Raw genomic sequence first — 20,663 nt, 5'->3', positions numbered from 1 at the left:
ACCAAGCAGGGTCCCTTCCTTCTCCGGAATGAACCCGAGTGTCGTCGAAATTCAAACGCCAGAATCATTCGATTTCACTGCTTTAATTTCAAAGTTCAGTTAAGGTATTCATAGCTGGCTACAATATTTAGATTACACAAGCACAAATTAAGAGTGCGAGTTTTGTTACCGTATTTTAGCTTACCTGTGACTGCAGCTCAGCTTGGTACATACTAAATTTTACTGTTGTTAATTGTTCAGAATCATTTAATTCAAGTTCAAAGTTAAATCTCTTATTTCTAAATTGCGTAGATTCAAGTAGCTTTTGAAATGATTGTTGAGGTAGTACAAGACTAACCGTATTTCACTGAATTTTGATGTGCTTCAGAAAGTAAGTTCACTATTAACTTCAGTCACTAAATTAACTTTCGATTTTCTGGTTTTATTAATTATTTTGCTAAATTAAGTCAGAGTGTAGCGAAATTTATTACTTCTGACAAACTTTCAGTTTTCACACTACACGTGTCAACTTTCAGTTTTCACACTACACGTGTCAACTTTCAGTTGCCACGCTTCTAGTGCTAATTATATGTGTAATAACCTTTCTTTTTCAGTTACTATTAGTAATTGTCCTTAGGACTGGCGACCGTAATTTCCCCCAAATCTCAAATATCTAATTACCGCTAGTTAATTGTTAACGTAACTGCCGCACATTTACTTTCTTTATTAACTTTACCCCTTTTGAAAATTAATTTCCACCAGTTTCATTTACATTTTTCCTTTCATTTAGATCTAACCCTTTCCTCCCTCTTTACCGACAAATTAACTTCGGTGACGAATGCTTTTCCCAAATTTCCATTAGGTACAGGCGGTTTAATTTTTCACTGTCATTAAGGTCGATAAGTGAGGGGGAGGTTACAACATCATTTCATACTTTCCCTCTCTCCCCATTTTCTCTATTTCGTCACATTTCTGTTTCATCCATTTTTCTCTTGCTTCTTCAGTTTCTCTTCTTAATTCATTATTCAGTTTCCTGTACCTCTTTTTGCCTTTTTCAGTTTCTACCCTTTTCCACTTTCTGTGCTCTTCCATCTTTTTCAAAATGTTTTCTGTTATCCATTCTTTCCTGGTGCTCTGGGATACTCTAATTCCTAGTTCTTCTTTGGCAGAGTCCATGAGTCCTTCCCTCATTTTTATCCACTCGTCATTAACACTTTCATCAACACTACCTCTGCCATTTTTCCATAAATCTGTTCTCCAAATCTGATGCCTTTCCTATGGAAGTGTACAGATCAATATCATTTGTATGTACTGGGGTGAAACCCACCAGCAGTGACACTGAAAATCTCAGACACTCCTGCATCCATGCTCAGGTAGCCTAATAGATATAGGAGGCTACTTGTAGTGAGCAGGAAAATCAGGTACGAATCCTTATCTTACAAATATCACAACAGATGAATGACATCACAGAAACAACATAAGTAGACTGATTTAATTTATGTCTTTGCTTACAGTGGTTCCACATATAAGAACATCCCTGGGCCTGAGGCAAATTTGATGCCTCTAGAAAACTCATTCTCTTAGCTGTGCATTTCTCACATACCCTGAAGGACAATCTCAGATTTTAGAGTCTGGAAATAATAGGAACTATGAAGGTTTCTGTCATTTCTGAAGGCATGGTGAGATGGTCTAAATAGCTATAGTAACTGCCTGCAATAAACAGGGATGCCAGGTTTAAATACCAGCCTGGCTTAATATCTTCAATTTTTCATAGTTCAAATTTTGTAAAATAAGAGCACCATCTCAATTAGCACCACTCTATTCCTCTTTTACTGCAAACTGACCAATCAAAAAGAGCAGCAAAGTTAAATAAATGCAATTGATTAGTGCAATGAGTGATACTGTATTCACAATTAAGTAAAGACTGAAAATGGAATTGTTTAGGAAGTGTAGGTGTTAGTATATAAAGATTTAGTAGTGATACAAGGGAAGAGTGAAAACTTCTCAGTTTAGTGTAACGGATGGCGTCATCGTAATATTCATATTTTTATGTCTGTACACTAACAGAATAATGCCAGTCATTTACCAATTTTATCTGTGAAATAGTTTCATTTATACATTTTTTAACATAGGCTATCTGTATTGTTTGCTGTTTTTGTTTGGATTAACTAGAATACCAAGGCTTTATAAAATTATTTGTTCTACTTCCAAAGACAGCTCTACAAATTAAACTGCAATACAAGCATTAGATACATTCAATTCCATCAGAAGTTTTATCGTTACCTGTTTTCTGTCATGCTGTGTGCGCATTCTAGATGCATAAATGAGTGGTAGATACAGCCCTGGATTGTCAAATGCTTCACCAGCAACTATAGCATTAGCCCATCGTGAAAGATCTCTCAAGTTCAGCTCCCAAGGACCACCTCGCTGACCCCACAGACCTAATATTGTGGTCTCATAGCGAATTTTCTCATTGAACTGTACCATCTGACGGATAAGGTTCTGCTCTAACTTGGGGTATTTTGCACTCAACACAGCTTCAAGATCATCCGTTGTCAAAGCCGAGATGTAGACCTGAAAAATAAAAACTCATTAAATTTACTATCAATGGTTGAAGGGCTGCTAAATGATCTAATACATCAACCCAGTGGGGGTGTGCTCCACCTTACTGTAAAGTTATCCATGGTTGATATTCTTCTAACTGTGGTGAAATGAACTGCTGCAAAACGTCAACGTAAATGATAGCAGTAGTGGATTTTTCCACAAAGAAAAATGGTCCAAAAACCTTGTTATGCATAAGGCCACACCAAACATTCACTTTTTCGCTGTCTCGCTGTAACTGTACAGTAGCATGTGGAAGCTCCGAACCCCATATACGGACATACATTCCACTGACAGGAAAGGTGGATTCATCGGTAAAACATATGCGATTTAAGTAATCGTTAGTGCCATCAATCGTGTTGAGAATCTCAGTTGCAAATCCAGCAAGTGTCAGCAAATCATTCAGTTGCAAGGCCTGCACGATTTGCACTTTGTAAGCATGCAACCTAAGCCTTTCATGAAGAATCTTCACCACACTTGCTTGCGGTATCTGAAGTTCACGTGATGCTTGACGAGTTGATTTAGACGCACTCTGTTGAAACGATTGCCGAACACGATCAACAGTTGCATCACTCACACGAGGCCTGCCACTTCGAGGACGATCTTCAACGATGCCTGTTTCATTAAACATTGCATACCATCGCTTTATTGATTTAACGTCAGGAGGGCTGCGACCATAAGAAGCCTGAAATTTACGCTGAACACTGACGGGCAATTTCATTTCGTGAAACCAAAGCAAACAATGTGCTTTCTCCTGCTTTGACACCATTTCGCCAGCAACTACTGTGATCTAACAGACCGTGTCGGTGTTGTGGAGCACTAGTGCCATCTATTGGCCACAACAACTAGTACACTAACCTGTGTAACTGCATCAAATGTAACTTTTTTATGTCAAACGGTTATACTGTCATAAATTTTTATAATCAGGCAAGACTTTGTGCTCACCTTGTATAATTACTACAAACCATTCAACAGCTAAGATAGCACAAAATATTTTTTATTTTTTTATTTAAGACAACAAGTTTCAACTATGCTGTTATCTTGAGGCCCTAAAATCTTTTTGTTGTAAAATATGTTCATTTTACACTGATATCACACACAAGATGTCAAGTGGATAAAAACAAAGTTTATAATGAACAACAGAACAACATTGCTGAACAATTTGTATATGGACATAGCCTGTAGCACAATGTGCTTTATTTATTTATTTATTTATTTTTTTAGTGACGATAAACCTTTTATAATGTGCTATTTTTATCCACTTCAAATATTGTCTGTGTTTGCACAAACTTACAACTGAATGTTCTGACTTTTTGAAGATCTCAGATGGAAAGAATTTCAGCCCACACACTATGATTTGTCTACAGAATTGTTATGTGTGCAAACAGTAGTGTGTTGACCAGACTTAGGGAAAGAGTAAGGGCGAGGGAATGAAAAATGTGGAGCTTCAGATCAAGGGGAATGTATAAACACAGAATATTCTGGAGGGCAGTTTCCAGCTATGCTGATCAGATGTGCTGGTGGAGAGGAGAGGGAATCCCAATGGCACAGCTCACTGATGGTGTTGTCACGTTCAGCAACAGGGTGGTCAAGCTTGATTCTAGCACAGTTCAGCAATGGCAATTCGTAAGAGAAGCTTCTATCTTTGCTTTCAAAAAGCATAACTTATGAGGAAAGTATCAATTACACTGAGAAAACACTTGAATAAACTGTTTAAAACAATAAAACACAACTTGTATCCTTACTACTCAGAACTCCACAAACCATTCTGTTAATTAACGACAAATTAAACCACTAAAAGTAAGACTATATTTGAAATTAAATATAGTTACACTCAGATATACAGCTGTACAACTCTTTGACAACCTACCCACAGAAATAAAATGTGTGCTAGACAGCAGAAGTGTTTTCAAACTTATATTAAAGATGTTGCTCCTTAACAACAACTCTTATACCATAGAGGAATTCTTGGATAGAAATCATTAGTTATTTTTACAGAAAAAATTTTAAATTGCATACAATTACTTTTTCATTATTTTGGATACACGAGGGCTATTCAGAAAGAAGAGTACATTTTGGAATTTTTTTAAAAGTATAGGTAATAACATGTTTCATTCATTTGAAAGTGGCACTTAAATATTACTTTCCAAAACAGTCAGTCTCCACACAAATTTAGGCACTTACCATAGCAGTGAACAAACTCTGAAACTTCATTTTCATAAAATTCTGCTGTCTCAGACTTCAACCAGTTAGTCACACCCTCCCGCAGTCCGGCATCGTTTTGGAAGTGCTGCATTGCAAGCCAAGTCTTCACCATTGGAAAAAGACAGTAGTCACTAGGTGCCATCTCCCACTTGAAAGCACCAAATACTTTTCGAGTGCAGTTTGCCACATGTGGTCAATTGTTGGTGCGCAAGAACAAAAGTTTTGAGCTCAAGCTCAAGTGTTCCAAAGTTGACAATAACTCACAGAGCGTATTGTTGTGCCATGTGCAAGCAAGTCCAGCAAAAGCATGTCCTTTCCTGTCCCGAAAAACAGAAGCTATAAATTTTCTTGCAGATAACACTTTTCAGTATTTTGTTGGATTTTTGGGGAATTTGGATGCCCCCACTCCATAGCCTGCAATTTGGTCCAGTATTTTTTTGGCTTTTTGGGGAATTTGGGTGCCCCACTCCACAGACTACAATTTGGTCTTGCAGTTCACACGTTTGACCGAAGTCTCATCTTCAGTTATGATTCAATCAACTAATGAGACACCATCTGTTCTGTACAAATCCGGAAATATTAATGATGCACTCATACACTGTTTCTTGTAGTTTTCTGTCAAGATTTTCGGCATCCTTCTTGTACAATTTTTGATAACCTACCTTCTGTGCAACAATATCATGCAACAAACTTTGTGTAATTATTGGAAAACTGATCGAGAGCTCCTACATTGTGAATCAGGAGTTTTCTGGAACCTTCTCATTGACTTTCGCAGCTAGTTGATCAGTTACAATATTTGGTCGTCCACCTTGGACTTCACTGTGAACATTAGTTCGTCCACTTTTAAATCTAATCCACCATTGGCGCAATTCAGCTTCTGTGATTACTTTGTTTTCACGCACTTCACACAGATGCAGATGCCGATAAATTTCAGTAAGTTTATTGTTTTTTGCCAACAAAAACCTTATTACTGACCACATTTCACAACTCCCGGGATTTTCAATTGCAGCACAAATTTAAAACTTTCATTGTGGAATAATAGGAAATAATACAAACCTCATGCTGGTATGGCTAGATGCCAACTGAGCAGACAAACGCTCATACAACAATATGGCTGCACTAGTCCGTTCACAACTACCGCAAGCGAAAATATAATCTACTTTCTGGATGGCCCTCGTGTATATGAGTATGGTCTATGGAACAAATAAAAGACAAACATTGTCTTAGAAACACGAATAGAAGGAAAAGGCACGAGTAAGCTCTGCCGCTCACCTGTGTGAATCTATTAAGGAAAGATCGTGGTAAACCTTTACGAGCTCCACCTTGGCGCTGTGGGTTCTGTGTGGCAAATAATCGTGTTTGATGCCGTAACTTGAACGAACATCCCAGTTCTGGAATATATGCTTCTCCACGATGATCAAATACAGCATTGAGGCCTTCTAATACAGACTGAGATGCTAGATTCAACTGAAAGGAAACATGAGTTACATGTCAAAATGTTACTGGGACATTCAGAAACACCACCAACTGTCAGTTCAATGTTTTGACACACACACACACACACACACACACACACACACACACACACACACACACACACAATTCCACAAAATTTTAAGAAAAATGAACAACTGACATACCTCATCTAGGAGTATCCAGTCCCCATCCTTTAAAGCTCTAAGCAATGGACCATCACGCCACGCAAACTGTCCTTCACCTCCACCATCTACTGGCAAATCTGCTCCAAACAAATCTGAAATATCCTGGAATGAAAAGCCATGGGTCACTCAATATACACCTCACTTGACACACACAACCAGTGAACCTGTAACAGTGAAAATACATTTTCCACATTGCTGGCCTAAGCTGCAACACAATGAAGACAGCACACAACAGACGTCAAAATGCAGACAAACCTGTATGTAGGGAACCACAGTTATTAGTAATTATCTTGGGTATTAATTTATGCTTAATACCATTAAAACTAGAAAAAATTCTGATTTGATGTAGTTGACTATAAATGGCTTAAATTCGAAATCTTCGAGCAACCTAAGCTACAAACTTGATGACTAACAAATTGGAGAGGGGGAAGACCAAACAGCAAGGTCTTGGGTCTCATCAGATTAGGGAAGGAAGTCAGCCGTGCCCTGTCAAAGGAACCATCCCAGCATTTGTCTGAAGCAATTTAGGGAAATCACGGAAAACCTAAATCAGGATAGTCGGACGTGGTATTGAACAGTCGTCCTCCTGAATGCAAGTCCAGTGTGCTAAACATTCTGCCACCTCACTCAGTGACTTACAAATTCTTCTCTCAGAATGTATAAACAGAAAAATTACTTGTTTAAATGAACATTGGCCTTCCTCTAATACAATAAATATTTTAAATAAAACTGAAAATTTCAATGTTGCAAGTAGCTACTGCAGGGAGAAAAAAATCTCACAGAGGTTGCTGCATACTCCTGGAATCTTCTGTAAGCAATGAAGTGAAAACAGATTTTAATTGTTTAAATGAAGACTGTACATTCAAAAGCTGTTGTGTAGAGCTTAAAGGCCTTAACATTTTAATCATTTCAATTTACAGAATTCCAGAAAGGGCATACGCCACACAATTTCTCACTAAATTCCAGTGCTTGCTAGATAAACTAAAGAAGGAAAAGAAGAAAACATTGTAATAGCAGCTGACTTTAATATAAACACTGCAAATGACAAAAATAATCAATAACATTGAGTGACTTTCTGAAAAAGTCTGGTTTTAAATTGAATTTTTCAGAATTTACCAAGGAAAATATTCACTCAGCAACATGCACTGATAACATTATAACAAATTACTACTTTAATAATATACATAAATTCTGTCTAGACTTAGAACTTTCTAGTCACTCACCCTTGTTTGTCTCACTGCCAAAAACTGATAAACATAATGCAAGAAAAACTTATTTCAATGGAATACTGAAATATTCTATGAGAAACTGAGTAAAGTGCTCTCTCGGGGATGGCGATTAAATAAATGAAAACTTTAATACATTCTCAAATAGTTTTCTGCACGTATTTAATGAGACTTTCCCATTAATGTCATATTACAATAAAACGTCAAGTTCGATCAGATGGATCACACCAGAAATAAAAATTTCCAGTGAGAGTAAAAGGAAGCTACATAATCAGCTGAAGTACAACAAAGATCCTGATTTTGTAAAATATGTTAGGAACTATAAAACTGTTTTTCGTTAAGTCTGAATTAGGTGTCAAAAATTACAAACAAGACATTTCATTTCAAAAATCAAACTTAAGGAAATATCTGTCGTAAATCCAGCTCAAATATCTGAGTGCTTCAATGAGTACTTCTTAAATGTTGCAAAATCTGATTTAGATTAGCAAATTATGAGAAGACAGTAAATAGTTTTGAGTTGAAAGGCTATATCAGTGAAAGTCTTAAAAAATTCAACACAGTCTCAACAAAACTTATTGAAAGTGTCATATTCTCCTTAAAAGACAAAGACTCTGCACATTCGGATGGGATAACCACCAAAGTAATTAAAAGAGTTTACAACATAATAGCTCATCCTCTCTCTCTCTCATAATAAACAAAATCATTTGAGGAAGGTTACTTCCCCAATCTCTTGAAATATGAAGAAGTAAAACCATTGTTTAAAAAAGGTTTGAAGGATGACACGGGAAATTATCACCCCATTTCTATACTCCTAGTCACATCAAAAATTGTTGTATTTGGAAAAATTGCTGCTTTACAAATACAAAGCTTCATCACACAGTACGATATTTAGACTGTAGTCGTGTGTGTGAATTGTGTTTGCGTGTGAGAGAGAGAGAGAGAGAGAGAGAGAGAGAGAGAGAGAGAGAGAGTTGAGTAGCAATTTTGCTTTTAATAATACTGTTACTTCATCATTAGACAGGAAAGCTAAAGTTACAGGAATATTCTGTAATCTTACAAAAGCAATCAACTCTGTAAACCACACCCTGCCGCTTTTCAAACTCAACTGGTATCGAATATGGGATATTGCTTTGAAATGGTTTGAATCATATCTCATGGAGAGGAAACAAGGGGTAGCAATCACATCAAATGAAGGAGATTACTTCGTTGAGTGGAAAACTGTGTCACAAGGTGATCCTCAAGGCTCAATCCTTGGGCAATTTTTATTCGTGTTCTACATAAATGACTTTCCTCTCTATATAAATACTCATCTAACTTACTTTGCAGATGATACTTCTGCCCTAATTGAAAATGAAAATTCCGACAATATCCCACAGAGTGTCATGAATATGTTAAGTAACTTGGAACCATGATTCAATCTAAATGGCTTAAGGCTAAATGTTTCAAAAACCCACATGACAAGTTTTAAAGCCAAACAGTCAAAAACTCAAGAAATCTGTATTATTTACAATAATCAGAAAATGGAAGAATGTGACTCAGTCAGATTCTTAGGAATAAACTTAGACAGATATTTGAGTTGGAATTTATATATGGAATATCGAGCGAATAAAACAGTCTTGCATTTGCAATGGTTATTTCAGCCAGTGCCACCCATATGGACAAAAGGAGAATAGCATACTATAGTTAATTTGAATCTTTTATTAGATATGGCATAATTTTGGGGGGAAACTTGGGAAACACTACACGAATTTTAAAGTTGCAAAAAAGAATCATTCGTAAAATGTACACCGCACAGCCGAGGGCATCATGTCAACAATTATTTAAAGACCTAAAAATAGTAACTGTCCCCTCTTTATACATCTCTTAGGTGATTCTTTTCCTACACAGCAGAGCTGATATATTAAAAAATTTTTTTTTTTTTTTTTGGAACACTCATACAGTACAAGACACAAAGAAGGAACACTCATACAGTACAAGACACAAAGAAAACTTTATGCTCACATCACATCGCTTATAATTGTGTGCTCAGACTCCTCAGAACAGGCATGAAAACTCATAACATAAAAGGGTGTGACATAATGAATATAGAGATAAATATTTTAAAAAGTGGATTATGTGATTTTCTAGTTGAAAAGTGGAAGATTTCATGAAGGATGAAGTGATACTTAAATCCCTAAAATGGAATAAAAATTTATGATTGGTATAGTGGATGTAAATATTGTTAAGTTTCACAAATTTTAAATAAGTAAATTCTTCACCAAGTAATATTGTTAAGTATGCCAAAATTTCAAATAAGCAAACTGTAACCTTGACGTGTCTCCTGCACATCAGACATGTTCTGAAAGTCTGACGTTATGAGATGAATAAAACACATTTCACAGCTTCAGCTGTATATGTGTATAACTATAGTATGCTATTCTCCTTTTGTTCACTCCTTTACCATTAGATCACTACCAGTTTTATGGCACCAAAAGCCACATTTTCAGGTGACTATATAACTACAACATTAGAGCCAAATACTTTATTCAAATGTTGGGTAAAAGTTCCGAACTTTTTAGCTCTAATGTTCTAGTTATATATTCACTTGAAGATGTGGCACTTAGAGCCAAGAAACCAGTAGTGATCTAAAAATGAAGGATTAAACACAGCTGAAGTGGTTTATTAATACCAAAGAAGAAACACTAAAATGATTGGAATGAAGTGTACTAAATGCTTGGATACGCAAATAGTAAGCATTTCAACACAACTGCACAAATTAGGTAGCAGAAACGCCATCTAGTTCTATAGTTTTGCATCTACATCTACATGATTACTGTGCCATTCAGAATTAAGTGCCTGTAAGAGGATTCATCGAACAACCTTCATGCAACTTCTCTACCATTCCACTGTTTAACAGCAGACAGAAAAAAATGAACACTTAAATCTTTCTGTGTGAGCTCTGATTTCTCCAATATCATTATAGTGACCGTTTCCCCCTATCAAAGTGTGTACCAAAAAAATATTTTCACACTCTGAGAAGAAAATTGGAGATTGAAATATCATGAGAGGGTACTGCTGCAGTGAAAAACTGCCTTTGTTTTAATAACTGCCATGTCAATTCATGCATCATATCTGCAGCATTCTCTCCCCTATTTTGCAATAATACAAAACGAGCTGCCCTTTTTTGAACTTTTTCAATGTCCTCCATCAATCCAATCTGATGCAGATCCCACTCCACATAGCAATACTCCGGAGGAGGGTGAAAAAGTGTAGTGCAAGCAGTCTTGTTAGTAGAACTGTTACGTTTTTCAAATGTTCTGCCAATAAATCTGTCTTTGGTTTGCTTCCCCCACAACACTATCTATGGTTGTTCCATTTCAAGTAATTTGCAATTGTAATCACTATGTATTTAGTTAAGTTTACTACCTTTAGATCTGAGTGATTTATTGTGTAGCCAAAATTTAGCAGATTCCTTTTAGTACTCATGTGGATGACTTCACACTTTTCATTACCTACAGTCACTGGCTTACACCATCCAGATATTTTGTCTAAATCTTTTTGGAATTCTTTTTGATCATCTGATGACTTTCCAAGATGGTAGCTGACAGAATCATCTGTAAACAATCTAATAGGGCTGCTCAGATTGTCTCCTAAATCGTTCATGTAGATCAAGGACAGCAGATGGCCTACAACATTTCCTTGGGGAACGCCTGATATTACTTCTGTTTTATTCGATGACTTTCTGTCAGTTATTACAAACTGTGACCTCTCTGATAGGAAATCATGAATTCAGTCACACAACTAAGATGATACTACACATGCAAACAATTTTATTAGAAGTCGCTTGTGAGGAACAATGTCAAAAGCCTTTCGGAAATCTAAAAATATGGAATCAATCTGATGTCCCCTGTTGATAGTACACATTACTTTGTGAGAATAAAAAACTACCTGTGTTTCAGAAGAACGATATTTCCTGAATCCGTGTTGGCTCTTTGTCAATAAATAGTTTTCTTCGAAGTGATTCATAATGTTTGAGTACAGTATATGTTCCAAACTCCTACCGCAAATTGATGTCAGTAATATGGGTCTGTAATTCAGTGGATTACACTTTCTTTTCTTGAATGTTCGTGCAACTAGTGCAACTTTCCAGTCTTTGGGTACAAATCTTTTGACGAGCAAGTGGTTGTGTTTCATTGGTAAGTATGGAGCTAGTATATCAGCATACTCTGAAAGGAACCTGACTGGTATACACTTGACCAGAGGCCTTGCCTTAAGTAAGTGTTTTAAGCTGCTTCACTACACCAGGCATATCTACTTTTACACTTATGAGTCTAAACACTATGACAACCTGCTTAATAGCTTGTTTGTCCATCTTTGGAATGAGATACATCACTGACTCTGCTTATCAGGCATATCTGACACTTTGTGTGGAGGTATGTGGCATTAGATGTCTACGCGCAAGTCATGTTGTTGTTGTTGTGGTCTTCAGTCCTGAGACTGGTTTGATGCAGCTCTCCATGCTACTCTATTCTGTGCAAGCTTCTTCATCTCCCAGTACCTACTGCAACCTACATCCTTCTGAATCTCTTTAGTGTATTCATCTCTTGGTCTCCCCCTACGATTTTTACCCTCCACGCTGCCCTCCAATACTAAATTGGTGATCCCTTGATGCCTCAGAACACGTCCTACCAACCGATCCCGTCTTCTGGCCAAGTTGTGCCACAACTTCTTTTCTCCCCAATCCTATTCAGTACTTCCTTATTAGTTATGTGATCTACCTATCTAATCTTCAGCATTCTTCTGTAGCACCACATTTCGAAAGCTTCTATTCTCTTCTTGTCCAAACTATTTACCGTCCATGTTTCACTTCCATACATGGCTACACTCCATACAAATACTTTCAGAAATGACTTCCTGACACTTAAATCTATACTCGATGTTAACAAATTTCTCTTCTTCAGAAACGCTTTCCTTGCCATTGCCAGTCTACATTTTATATCCTCTCTACTTCGACCATCATCAGTTATTTTGATCCCCAAATAGCAAAACTCCTTTACTACTTTAAGTGTCTCATTTCCTAATCTAATACCTTCAACATCACCCGACTTAATTCGACTACATTCCATTATCCTCGTTTTGCTTTTGTTGATGTTCATCTTATACCCTCCTTTCAAGACACTGTCCATTCCGTTCAACTGCTCTTCCAAGTCCTTTGCTGTCTCTGACAGAATTACAATGTCATCGGCGAACCTCAAAGTTTTTATTTCTTCTCCATGGATTTTAATACCTACTCCGAATTTTTCTTTTGTTTCCTTTACTGCTTGCTCAATATACAGATTGAATAACATCGGGGAGAGGCTACAACCCTGTCTTACTCCCTTCCCAACCACTGCTTCCCTTTCATGCCCCTCGACTCTTATAACTGCCATCTGGTTTCTGTACAAATTGTAAATAGCCTTTTGCTCCCTGTATTTTACCCCTGCCACCTTTAGAATTTGAAAGAGAGTATTCCAGTCAACATTGTCAAAAGCTTTCTCTAAGTCTACAAATGCTAGAAACGTAGGTTTGCCTTTCCTTAATCTTTCTTCTAAGATAAGTCGTAAGGTCAGTATTGCCTCACGTGTTCCAGTATTTCTACGGAATCCAAACTGATCTTCCCCGAGGCCGGCTTCTACTAGTTTTTCCATTCGTCTGTAAAGAATTCGTGTTAGTATTTTGCAGCTGTGGCTTATTAAACTGATTGTCCGGTAATTCTCACATCTGTCAACACCTGCTTTCTTTGGAATTGGAATTATTATATTCTTCTTGAAGTCTGAGGGTATTTCGCCTGTCTCATACATCTTGCTCACCAGATGGTAGAGTTTTGTCAGGACTGGCTCTCCCAAGGCCGTCAGTAGTTCCAATGGAATGTTGTCTACTCCGGGGGCCTTGTTTCGACTCAGGTCTTTCAGTGTTCTGTCAAACTCTTCACGCAGTATCATATCTCCCATTTCATCTTCATCTACATCCTCTTCCATTTCCATAATATTGTCCTCAAGTACATCGCCCTTGTATAGACCCTCTATATACTCCTTCCACCTTTCTGCTTTCCCTTCCTTGCTTAGAACTGGGTTTCCAGCTGAGCTCTTGATATTCATACAAGTCGTTCTCTTATCTCCAAAGGTCTCTTTAATTTTCCTGTAGGCAGTATCTATCTTACCCCTAGTGAGATAAGCCTCTACATCCTTACATTTGTCCTCTAGCCATCCCTGCTTAGCCATTTTGCACTTCCTGTCGATCTCATTTTTGAGACGTTTGTATTCCTTTTTGCCTGCTTCATTTACTGCATTTTTATATTTTTTCCTTTCATCAATTAAATTCAATATTTCTTCTGTTACCCAAGGATTTCTACTAGACCTCGTCTTTTTACCTACTTGATCCTCTGCTGCCTTCACTACTTCATCCCTCAAAGCTACCCATTCTTCTTCTACTGTATTTCTTTCCCCCATTCCTGTCAATTGTTTCCTTATGCTCTCCCTGAAACTCTCTGCAACCTCTGGTTCTTTCAGTTTATCCAGGTCCCATCTCATTAAATTCCCACCTTTTTGCAGTTTCTTCAGTTTCAATCTGCAGTTCATAACCAATAGATTGTGGTCAGAGTCCACATCTGCCCCTGGAAATGTCTTACAATTTAAAACCTGGTTCCTAAATCTCTGTCTTACCATTATATAATCTATCTGATACCTTTTAGTATCTCCAGGGTTCTTCCATGTATACAACCTTCTTTCATGATTCTTAAACCAAGTGTTAGCTATGATTAAGTTATGCTCTGTGCAAAATTCTACCAGGCGGCTTCTTCTTTCATTTCTTAGCCCCAATCCATATTCACCTACTAAGTTTCCTTCTCTCCCTTTTCCTACACTCGAATTCCAGTCACCCATGACTATTAAATTTTCGTCTCCCTTCACTATCTGAATAATTTCTTTTATTTCATCATACATTTCTTCAATTTCTTCGTCATCTGCAGAGCTAGTTGGCATATAAACTTGTACTACTGTAGTAGGTGTGGGCTTCGTATCTATCTTGGCCACAATAATGTGTTCACTATGCTGTTTGTAGTATCTTACCTGCATTCCTATGTTCCTATTCATTATTAAACCTACTCCTGCATTACCCCTATTTGATTTTGTGTTTATAACCCTGTAGTCACCTGACCAGAAGTCTTGTTCCTCCTGCCACCAAACTTCACTAATTCCCACTATATCTAACTTTAACCTATTCATTTCCCTTTTTAAATTTTCTAACCTACCTGCCCGATTAAGGGATCTGACATTCCACGCTCCGACCCGTAGAACGCCAGTTTTCTTTCTCCTGATAACGGCATCCTCTTGAGTAGTCCCCGCCCGGAGATCTGAATGGGGGACTATTTTACCTCCGGAATATTTTACCCAAGAGGACGCCATCATCATTTAATCATACAGTAAAGCTGCATGCCCTCGGGAAAAATTACGGCTGTAGTTTCCCCTTGCTTTCAGTCGTTCGCAGTACCAGCACAGCAAGCCCGTTTTGGTTATTGTTACAAGGCCAGATCAGGCAATCATCCAGACTGTTGCCCTTGCAATTACTGAAAAGGCTGCTGCCCCTCTTCAGGAACCACACTTTTGTCTGGCCTCTCAACAGATACCCCTCCGTTGTGGTTGCACCTACGGTACGGCTATCTGTATTGCTGAGGCACGCAAGCCTCCCCACCAACAGCAAGGTCCATGGTTCATGGGGAGGAAGTTTACTGGCCAGCACTATATATGCTATATCAACTATTTGAGTTGAGTAGCATGTTCACACACACACACACACACACACACACACACACACACACACACAGAGAGAGAGAGAGAGAGAGAGAAGGGGGAGGGGGGGGGGGTAAAATACTTGTGGTAACAGAGACACCCCTATATACCCACTAACATGAAAATCAATTCCATAGGGCCTAAAATGTATTCGACGGGTGTACCCAGCAGATTGATCCTGCAGGCTCCTATGTTATGTGGTATACCAGCTCTTGATACTACATAACCCCCCCCCCCCCCCCCCCCCAACAAACCCCTGATTACAGTCTAACAACTCCACAATTAACTGTACTTGACTTTTTTATTTATTTTATTCGAATTGTTGGAAAGCCATTTGGAGGGTACGAGGACAGTACAATCTACATAACAAATGCCTTTCAGAAAGTTGATGAGATGAATCCGTCACAAAAATAGCCAGTTGTTCAAAAAGGAACACAGCTGGCCTTAGGCAGGCAGGGGAAAAGTCTGTATTAGAATGGAGCATGAGACACGACAGGGCAATAGTAGAGGTATATAACAACAAGAAAAAACAGTTTCAAATAGACATACATTTGTAAGATGATGGAAAACAGTAAAGACAGTTTACTCACCGTCTGCTCCGATATGTTGATGCGTACAAGGTGATGCCCGGCAAGACACGCCAGAGCAGCAACTAAAGCTGTCTTTCCAACGCCTGGACTGCCTTCCAACAGTACAGGCCGGGTCAACTGCAGGCCTCGCAGCACACGCTCTGCATTTAATAGGGTTGTTTTCGTATCGAAGGTAAATCCTTTCAGAGGATTTTGCAACGGACCTGTTGACAGAAATGATATGAATATTACCATTACTTTCTATCAACAAAATATGCAAAGTTACACAATGAACAGTCCCACATAACTTGACACCAGATTGTTGTTCTAAAGATAAAACATACCCAGCTGACACGCACAACTGGTTGCACTCTTATTGTGTTGAATGGAAGTTTGGACACATGAACCTGAACATACATTTGTCAGTTACTGTATGTCCAGCTTGAAATCAGTTGTAATAATAACTTGATGATCAGGGGAGTGCAATGGTTTCTTTACTTATTTATTGTATACTGTTTCACTTTACCATGAAAGTCTTTTACCACCTACCAAGAAATTTAAAGAATTTAAAAGATGACAAAATTAACTTATAACACAAACTGAAATAGCATGTGCTTGACAACTCTTCCTACTCCACAGAACAATTTCTGAAACACACACTCTCTCTCTCTCTCTCTCTGTCTGTCTGTCTGTCTGTCTGTGTGTGTGTGTGTGTGTGTGTGTGTGTGTGTGTGTCACACTGAGAAAGTGAACTATCTCCAGAAACTAGATAGTCCATATCACAGTGAGAGGTCACAATTATGATTCAGGAAACGTAAATAACTGAACCATACCTGCAGGGCAATTTCTTGCAAACACAATTCACTGACATAAATTATTTAACATAAAGTAGTTTGAACAGCCATTATATGACAAATCTCTTGGTTCAAAACCAGTAATAACTCTTTTTTAATAAATATAATAATTAACTGTGGCTAGTTGCTGTTCCAATCCCAAAGAAAGCAGGTGTTGACAGATGTGAAAATTACCGAACTATCAGTTTAATAAGTCACAGCTGCAAAATACTTACGCGAATTCTTTACAGACGAATGGAAAAACTGGTAGAAGCGGACCTCGGGGAAGATCAGTTTGGATTCCGTAGAAATGTTGGAACACGTGAGGCAATACTGACCTTACGACTTATCTTGGAAGAAAGATTAAGAAAAGGCAAACCTACGTTTCTAGCATTTGTAGACTTAGAGAAAGCTTTTGACAATGTTGACTGGAATACTCTCTTTCAAATTCTGAAGGTGGCAGGGGTAAAATACAGGGAGCGAAAGGCTATTTACAATTTGTACAGAAACCAGATGGCAGTTATAAGAGTCGAGGGGCATGAAAGGGAAGCAGTGGTTGGGAAAGGAGTGAGACAGGGTTGTAGCCTCTCCCCGATGTTATTCGATCTGTATATTGAGCAAGCAGTAAAGGAAACAAAAGAAAAGTTCGGAGTAGGTATTAAAATTCATGGAGAAGAAGTAAAAACTTTGAGGTTCGCCGATGACATTGTAATTCTGTCAGAGACAGCAAAGGACTTGGAAGAGCAGTTGAACGGAATGGACAATGTCTTGAAAGGAGGATATAAGATGAACATCAACAAAAGCAAAACGAGGATAATGGAATGTAGTCAAATTAAGTCGGGTGATGCTGAGGGAATTAGATTAGGAAAGGAGACACTTAAAGTAGTAAAGGAGTTTTGCTATTTAGGGAGTAAAATAACCGATGATGGTCGAAGTAGAGAGGATATAAAATGTAGACTGGCAATGGCAAGGAAAGCGTTTCTCAAGAAGAGAAATTTGTTAACATCGAGTATAGATTTAGGTATCAGGAAGTCGTTTCTGAAAGTATTTGTATGGAGTGTAGCCATGTATGGAAGTGAGACATGGACGATAACTAGTTTGGACAAGAAGAGAATAGAAGCTTTCGAAATGTGGTGCTACAGAAGAATGCTGAAGATAAGGTGGGTAGATCACGTAACTAATGAGGAGGTATTGAATAGGATTGGGGAGAAGAGAAGTTTGTGGCACAACTTGACTAAAAGAAGGGATCGGTTGGTAGGACATGTTTTGAGGCATCAAGGGATCACAAATTTAGCATTGGAGGGCAGCGTGGAGGGTAAAAATCGTAGAGGGAGACCAAGAGATCAATACACTAAGCAGATTCAGAAGGATGTAGGTTGCAGTAGGTACTGGGAGATGAAGAAGCTTGCACAGGATAGAGTAGCATGGAGAGCTGCATCAAACCAGTCTCAGGACTGAAGACCACAACAACAACAACAGTTGCTGTTTGTGCTTACAGCGATAATCCAATCATCATTTAATGTAATTCACTACTACTACTACTACTACTACTACTACTACTACTACGTGATCAGGCCCAGTGGACCGCACGCATCTACAAGTTTCCTCCTCCACTGTATTTTGTCCATTGCTGCTATCCGCCATTCGTCGACATCTATTGACATTTGTTTTAAATCTTCATGGAGTCCATCCCTCCAACGCTTCTTGGGTCTCCCTGGCGGTCTCTTTCCTGTAGGTGTGAAATCCAGGAGCTTCCAAGGCCATCTGTGATCTTCCATCCGGGCCACATGGCCGGCCCACTGCATTCGTTTGGCTTTGACAGCTCCTGCTATGTTGGGCTGCTGGTATAGTTCCTCAAGCTCTTGGTTGTATCTGATCCTCCATTCCCCTGTATCTGCATCCAGAACCGGACCGAAGATCTTCCGAAGCACTTTTCTCTCAAAGACAAGGAGCTTATGGAAGTCCTGTTTCCGGATACTCCATGTCTCACAGCCATATAGAACAACAGGCTGGATCAGGGTTTTGTACAGTCGAATCTTGAACTGTCTGGAGAGAGATTTGGACCGAAGCAGTTGTGCTAGGCTGTGGTAAGATCGGTTTCCTGCTTGTATTCTGGCATTGATCTCTGCTTCACATGATGAGTTCTCAGTGAAAAGTGCCCCTAGGTATTTGAATTCTTGCACTCTCTTGTAGGAATGGTCACCAACCTGCAGTGATTGTAGATGATCAGCAGTCTGACAATGACCACGCGTCATAACGAGGTACTCTGTCTTAGCTCCGTTTATGTTTAGCCCAAATTTGCTGGCAGCCTCCTTTAGTGCTTTGGTCATTTGCTCCAACTCCTCTTCCGATCTAGAGAGTAAACAGATGTCGTCTGCATAGGCTAAGTATGCCAGTCTCTTTCCTTCGATTTCAATCCCTTCGTTCTCTTGGAAGGTCTCGCATATGATCTTCTCGAGGGCAAAGTTGAACAGGATAGGGGACAACCCATCTCCTTGCCTGAGTCCTGTCACAATTTCAAATTCCTCAGTTACGCGATTTCCCATCTTCACCTTTGCATGTGTCTCGTTCAGACAGATCTTTATCAGATTGATGAGTTTCTCTGCTATGCCAAACTCCCTTAAACAGTTGAGCAGGCTCTTACGATGTATGCAATCATAGGCCTTCTTATAATCAACGAATAAAATATGCAAATCTTTACCATATTCACCCAGTTTCTCAGTGAGCTGCCGGAGACTGAAGATGTGATCTACTGTTGACCGTCCTGGCCGGAAACCTCCCTGGTGCTCCCCAATCACCAATTCTGCCACTGGCTGAATTCTATGTATGAGGCAATTGGACAGGATCTTATAGCAGACGTTAAGCAGGGCGATTCCTCGATAGTTGTCACATTTCAGTTTGTCGCCCTTCTTATGTATTGGACAAATGAGAGCTGTTTTCCATTCTCCTGGTAGTTCTTCTTTGGTCCATATTGCCTGTATCAGTCGGTGTATTTTTTCTGCAAGTTTCTCTCCTCCTGCCAGGATCATTTCAGCCTGTATTCCATCTTGACCTGGACTCTTATTCTGTTTAAGGTGTCTGATTCTGGTTTTTATCTCATCCAGGGTAGGTGGGGGATAGTCTGCATCGGCTGTAATTGGGTACTGGAAATCAAACTGCAGTTCGGGTTCATCACAATTTAGTAGCTGTCGAAAGTACTCTTTCCATCTCTCAGCTATGTCCCTATCGTTCGTCAGGATCTTATCACGGGAATCTTTGACAAATTTCTGCTTGGCCTCGTGACCTTTGCAGAGGTACTTCACCCTCAGAAACATTTCCCTCGTCTTTTGTCCTCTGAAGTCTGTTTCTGCTTCAGTGATGATATTCCTTATGTATTTCCTCTTTGCCACCCCTTAAGAAAAGCCAGCAGTCCTGTGAGCTGTGAGGGTAATGTAATTCACAGCCTAAATAATATAATCTTGTGCACATTATGTCTCATACACAGGTAAAAACATACTCAAAATCAAACAATGTAGGAAAAGATAGATCGCTACTGTATTTACCAAAAATGAACAAGTTAAGTTGCAGACAAGCACAATTAAGAGACACTTACATATGAGCATTCAGCCACAGCCTTCATTAAGTAGCAGCCTATTGTTTCCTACATTGTTCAAAACATACTCGGTCAAACATTATCATAATACTCAGTTAATAGTCCAGGTTACAATAGCTGCTCAGCATACACACGAACAGCAGTACCTTATCTCTGTTTTATCTTCAAAAGTTGCACATACATATAATTTTA

At 38.7% G+C, this 20,663-nt stretch overlaps 1 protein-coding gene across 1 annotated transcript in view; it reads right to left on the bottom strand.

The window, feature by feature from the left end:
- Positions 1-20,663, bottom strand: part of LOC126203510 (midasin-like) — a 311,918-nt gene that overhangs the window by 117,693 nt on the left and 173,562 nt on the right. The window contains exons 29-32 of the mRNA XM_049937836.1: positions 16,068-16,270; positions 6,426-6,548; positions 6,058-6,252; positions 2,263-2,553 (exon numbers count right to left, since the gene is read on the bottom strand). Of these exons, the coding sequence (XP_049793793.1) occupies positions 2,263-2,553; positions 6,058-6,252; positions 6,426-6,548; positions 16,068-16,270 (812 nt within the window). The remainder of the gene's footprint in view (positions 1-2,262; positions 2,554-6,057; positions 6,253-6,425; positions 6,549-16,067; positions 16,271-20,663) is intronic.

The sequence above is a fragment of the Schistocerca nitens genome, chromosome 9 (genome assembly GCF_023898315.1).
Source record: "Schistocerca nitens isolate TAMUIC-IGC-003100 chromosome 9, iqSchNite1.1, whole genome shotgun sequence".
Lineage (NCBI taxonomy): Eukaryota > Metazoa > Arthropoda > Insecta > Orthoptera > Acrididae > Schistocerca > Schistocerca nitens.
The sequence above is the reverse complement of the archived record's forward strand: the minus strand, read 5'-3'. Positions and strand labels throughout refer to the sequence as shown.